Source organism: Nanorana parkeri, unplaced genomic scaffold (genome assembly GCF_000935625.1).
Source record: "Nanorana parkeri isolate BGI_ZX_2015 unplaced genomic scaffold, ASM93562v1 scaffold334, whole genome shotgun sequence".
Lineage (NCBI taxonomy): Eukaryota > Metazoa > Chordata > Amphibia > Anura > Dicroglossidae > Nanorana > Nanorana parkeri.
Genome location: NW_017306602.1, coordinates 177,662 through 183,330, shown reverse-complemented (window position 1 = coordinate 183,330; position 5,669 = coordinate 177,662). Strand labels below are relative to the sequence as shown.

At 41.0% G+C, this 5,669-nt stretch overlaps 1 protein-coding gene across 1 annotated transcript in view; it reads right to left on the bottom strand.

Moving 5' to 3' along the window:
* Window positions 1–35: 35 nt before the first annotated feature.
* Window positions 36–5,669, bottom strand: part of GALNT9 (polypeptide N-acetylgalactosaminyltransferase 9) — a 143,654-nt gene continuing 138,020 nt past the window's right edge. Inside the window, exons 9-10 of the mRNA XM_018558347.1 lie at window positions 5,134–5,301; window positions 36–745 (exon numbers count right to left, since the gene is read on the bottom strand). Coding sequence (XP_018413849.1) covers window positions 599–745; window positions 5,134–5,301 — 315 coding nt within the window. The 3' untranslated portion in view covers window positions 36–598. The remainder of the gene's footprint in view (window positions 746–5,133; window positions 5,302–5,669) is intronic.

The following is a 5,669-nucleotide window of genomic DNA, read 5'->3' as shown; positions in this document are numbered from 1 at the left end:
GGGTCTGCAGGTATACATACAATGTATTATTTAGGAATCAAAGAAAAGCTTTGTTATCTTATTGTTATGAACAGTATCTGCACTAGTGACACTTCAGACCTTTTGCTGGCCTCCTTCTATTACCAGGAGATTCCTTGCCCATTGGTGATTATTGCTGCCTTACATTTGCATCTTATTTACATATAATTTAACACAAATAATCACACATGCTGATGTGAGGGATGTCCTGTTCTCTTGTGTAGGAAGTACAATTTAAAAGGCACATGATAATCCATTGTAGCAGTTGTGCACCAGTCTGTAACACAAAATCTACCAGCAGAAAAAATCCTTTCCATGCTATCCTCCCAAAGTACAAGCTTAAACTCTTCTTTGTCATATAAATCTGCATTTTTCGAAGGGCTCTGTCTGACTCAACTATTTGGCGTTTCCACACAAGATCCATGACAGTCAATCCACTCAGTGGAAGGACTATTATCATGTGATGTTCAGTGGTCCATGAGCAGATGGTAAGAAATGTCCGCTTTCCTTGTGTAACCAAGAAGGCATTTCTGTATGCGTATTCCAGGTCTGGGTCGCGCACCCCTTCTTTCCAAAAGTATCAATTCCGTCCATGTTTTATCCAGTTTCTTATAATCCATTTCTGTCCTGAACACCTCTGCACCACCAGCCTTAGTCCAAAGTTAGCATCCTTTGACATCTCCACCTCCAGGCAGCGACCTGTGTCTCTGCTGACAATGGGACTATTCTGCAAGAAAGTTAAAACAAATATTGTATTAACCATAATTAAACTATAATGCAAAAAGGGTCAGTAAGGAGGCTACGGCTCCCTCACTATAAAAGATGGACACAGAGCAGCCATACTATTTTGGAAGCTGCTGTAGGCAAAGGCCAGGTAAAGCTGACAAACTGCATAGGTAAAGCTGACAAACTGCTCTGGGAGAGATTAGGGTAATTTAATGAGGAAAATTAGTTTTTTTTGTTGTTGTTCGTGTTATTGGAGACTGTTTTGTCTGGTCGATTTAAGGTTAGTTGTCACTTTCAGCTGCATCAATAGCAAATGTTTGTTTTTTGCTGCAATGCTTCCCTTGCAGCACGTGCTTTTGATTCAGGGGTGGTATTTTGGAAACTTCTGATTTTTATGTTATGTTGATGGGGCCTTTTTTGGGTTTAGGTTGCCCAGTGCATAACATTCACTTTCTACTGACCTATGTCCTTGTAGCTGACTTTTGCTAACAATACGCCACTGCTTCATTTAAAATGGGAAAAAAATCCAAACAAACTGGGCAAGTGCAGGAATAGTGTGCATCTAAGCCACCTCAAATGATATAATTGATATTTCCACACCCTCGTATGCCCATATTAAATATGCCCTCGTATGCCCATATTAAAATAAATCATACACTGGTTAGGCCAATAAGTCTTCACTAAGACTGTTCTGCTGCTGACCATTTTAACACTACTTTATCCTCTGCAGTATCCTAATACATTTAGTAAATATGGACCTAGCTTTGCTTCATAAGTATCCTATTGCTGGCCTATTTTACACTGCTGTTTCATCTGCAGTTTCTTTTTTCTATTCTGACACTGCTCCGTGTCAGAATAAAGAAAAAAAGAAAAAGCAGTGTATCTCTCCTTGGCGGCCGGGAGACTTATTTTTTTCTTTTTTTTTTGACGGCAGCAGAGCCGCCGGACAATAGGAAACCATTGTCACTGCTAGCTCCGCACAATCATTTTCTATTTATTTTTTTGTACTTTTTAAACAATTTTTCTGTTCTGCTCAGTCCCTCAGAGGGACCGAGCAGAACAGCCGAGGCCGAATGACGCTCAGCGGCATTCGGCTATTCACTCACTGCTGTTCGGCATCTATGAGATTAGAGCAAACAGCAGCGAGTAGCCTGCCGGAGGTTCAGCTCAGCCGATCCAGATGTTGGATCGGCTGAGTCGAACTCCTTCTGCACTTCGGGTCGGCCGAACATACTGAGCATGTTCGGCCGACCCGAAGCCACGCGAAGCCACCCAATGTACGGCTGATTTCAGCTGATATACGGCTGCAAACAGCCGTACCAGCCTGAAGTGAATAGCCGAATAGCGTTCGGCTCACTTGAGGTCGGTCTTTCACTCGGCTGTCTATGACAGCTTAGTGAATAAACCCCTGTATATTTAAGCACTATGTGCACTACTTTGGGGTGTGTTGTAAATGAACAGTTATTCGGAAAAGACAGATTTACAAAACATTTTTTATTTTACCATTGCAGCCATGCATAAAATATCAACACAACCCATTATTTTGCTTTGTGTAAGGAAGGTGCCACCAGAAAATGTACCAGTTGCCACTGTCTTAGATGCAAAGTGGTACCCGTGCTTGCTCCCAATAAGTACAACCCAAAAAGCACAATCATGCAAAAAGCAGGAACATTAACTTACAAGTAATATCTTGCCTTGCATATCTGTGTTAAGAGACTGGAACTAGAAAAATAACTGCTGTAATTACAGTGGGCAACAAGACATTTGATTTTATTTTTTTATAATATACAGTGGATCCTACAGATCTAAATGCTGGCTGTCTCATGGTCAATGCACATTTGTACATAGCTGCTACATAACCCCTAGTGTAAACACATATGGCCTGTTTATGAATACGTGCAAAGAGTGATGATGTGTTGTATCCCAGAGCTCCTAATCAGATATCTGGTTCATTAGTCTGACTACATTAGACTAGCAAATGCAGATATTATATTGATCGCTAGGGTTTTTCACACATGGTCAATAACACAGTGGTAGAGATTTGAGCTTAGAAGGAATATGGGATTGCTGAAATGTTATCATCATAGGGGTCCTCTGCTGACTCTTTCTGACATTCATCAGTATATCCCTGTTTTCTTGCTTTTGCTTGAAAGGACAAAGTGATCCCCTACATTATTGAAAAGGTAAATATAAATTATGAAAAACTATTTGAATATAATAAGGCAAAACATATTGTGAAACAAATTTATCTTTGTGAAAGTGCTAATTGCTAGACTTATACAGTGTGCTGACTCTCTTGTTTCCATGTATTCTGTCATTCATTTGGAAGAAGTATGCAGATAAATTCCTTATCTGCACACTTGTTCTGGTCCAGTAACTCCAAAGTATTAGTATGTAGAGTATATGTAAAGCCAAATTTATTTTTTATTTGGATACCTTAGGATAAGATTATTATCTGTCAGGTTTTTATTTCTGTCTATTTGTCCTAGGTACCACTGTAACTGGGACCGAAAGTGAGGGGAAATGTATATTCTGAGTCGTCGTTTGAATGGGAACAAAAGGGAAATCTTCCAAGAGGGACCACTATTCCAGTGACAACATTGTACGAAGAGGTGAGTAGAGATCTGGATGGATGTAGGCGGGTGGATGTGGTGTTCCTGGGTTTTGCCAAAGCTTTTGACACGGTACCAAATAAATGCTTAATACACAAGCTGAAATCTAATGGCATAGATGAAATAGTGTGTACATGGATAGGGAACTGGCTATAGGAACGTGTTCAGAGAGTATTGATAAATGGCTCTTTTTTAAGTTGGTCTAAGGTCAAGAGTGGTGTGCCCCAGGGTTCTGTGCTAGGTCCAATACTGTTTAACCTGTTTATTAATTATATTGTGTTTGCAGATGATACTAAAATTAGGAGGGTAATAGACACGATCTTAGACATTATAACATCACAGGAGGACCAGTGTAAAATAGGGGAGTGGGCAACTACATGGCACATGAGGTTTATTGTTGAAAAATATAGGGGTCTATTCACTAAGATGCCGTAGGCAGCCGAATGACTAACCAACCCGAAGCGAAGTGAGCCGAATGCTGTTCGGCTATTCACTTGAGGCTGGTATGGCTGATTCCAGCTGTCTATCGGCTGAAATCAGCCGTATATCGGCTGAAATCAGCCAATATTGCTCAGCATGTTCGGCCGACCCGAAGTGCATAAGGAGTTCGACTAAGCCGAACCTCCGACAGGCTACTCGCTGCTGTTCGGCCTATTCTCATAAATGCCGAACAGCTGTTCTGCTCTGTATCTTTGTGGTACCGAGCAGAATAGAAAAACAGTTAAAAAAGTAGTAAAAAATAAAATAAATATGTCAATCACCAGAGGGGGACCTGAGGTCCCCCTCTGCTGATTGACAGCAGCAGTGGGCGGGTGCAATAGCTAGTTTGCTATTGCAAATTGAAATAGCCTATAGGAATCTAGCTATGCATTCCTATGGTGATTTTTTTTTTATTCTGACGGCAGTTGTCAGAAGAGCATCCGGGAGAGTAATGCCAGATGACGTCCCTGGTTACCAGGTAACCAGGAACGCCATCTGTCATTACACACTGAGAACACGAAGAGGCCACTGTTATATCATAGCGGCCCGGCCGTGTTCTCAGTGTGTAATGACAGCATCCCTGGTTACCTGGTAACCAGGGACGCTGATCTCTCTGCAAGTGGCCGGAACCAGCCGTAAGATGCTTAGTGAATAGACCCCATAATGTAATGCATTTCTCGGCAACCCGCAGATGCTGCAGTGCCGTCCGTCCGTTTTTTTACTACGGGCGGACGGCAAGAGGTTAAAAAGGGAATGTACTGTAGAGGAAAATGAATAATTTTGCCATTTTATAGATCACTGGTTCGGCCTCATCTTGAGTATGTAGTTCAATTTTGGACACCAATCCACAGAAAGGATGTCCTTGAGCTGGGGAGAGTCCAGAGAAGGGCAACAAAACTAATTAAGGGGCTGGAGGACCAAAGCTATAAAACAAGGTTGCTAAATTTACATTTGTTCACACTGGAAGTGAGGCGATTAAGAGGGGACATGATACATTTTGGAACTCTCTTCCACAAGCAGTGGTATCAGCAGAGTGTATTAAATCATTCAAAAATCATTTAGATTCCTTCCTCAGAGACCATAACATACAGGGGCACAGGTACTCTTAAAAACTAGACCACACAGGGACTCACACGCACAATCACAAACAGACACACAAAGGTTCAACCTCAAATACTATGTAACTATGCAACTATATGTGATACAAATAAAACTATTTACTTTTTGGTCAACAACTTTCCTGATTTTGAAGCCCCCATGACACCTGTTAGTGTCTTTATGGTTAAAAGCCTCCTACCTGTGTGAAATCCCACAGTTTTTGGGTTGGCCTTGGTATGTCATCACATTTCTTCAGCGTGGGAGTTCTTCCTTTGCCATCGTCAATCAAACACTTTGTATCTGGTAAGAAGGCAGTGGAGCCCAGGGGACCTAACTGGAGCAGCCCCTCTGCACTGTAGCGTACCAACTGGACCAAAGCAAGAAAAAAAATGGGTCACGTGATGTTCTGCTCAATATTAGTAGTAAATGTTGTATCATAATGAAGTATGTGCACCATGATATTTATGTAAAGCCATGTCTATTTCTTATCTGTAAAGCAGAATTTATTTGTATATTGTCACATTTCATATTATATTTGTGATGTCTTCTTACTCTGCCAGGCCCATGCCTCTTGAAGTCTAGATGTTCAGTATTTGCTAGAACTGATATGTATCACACATGGTTGGTGCATGTTGACAACAAAAATTGTTGCTAGGGCCAAAGCTACCTGTAAAAGTATAATTTTGTATTAAGCCCATTTTCTTTACAAAATATATATATATACATATATATATA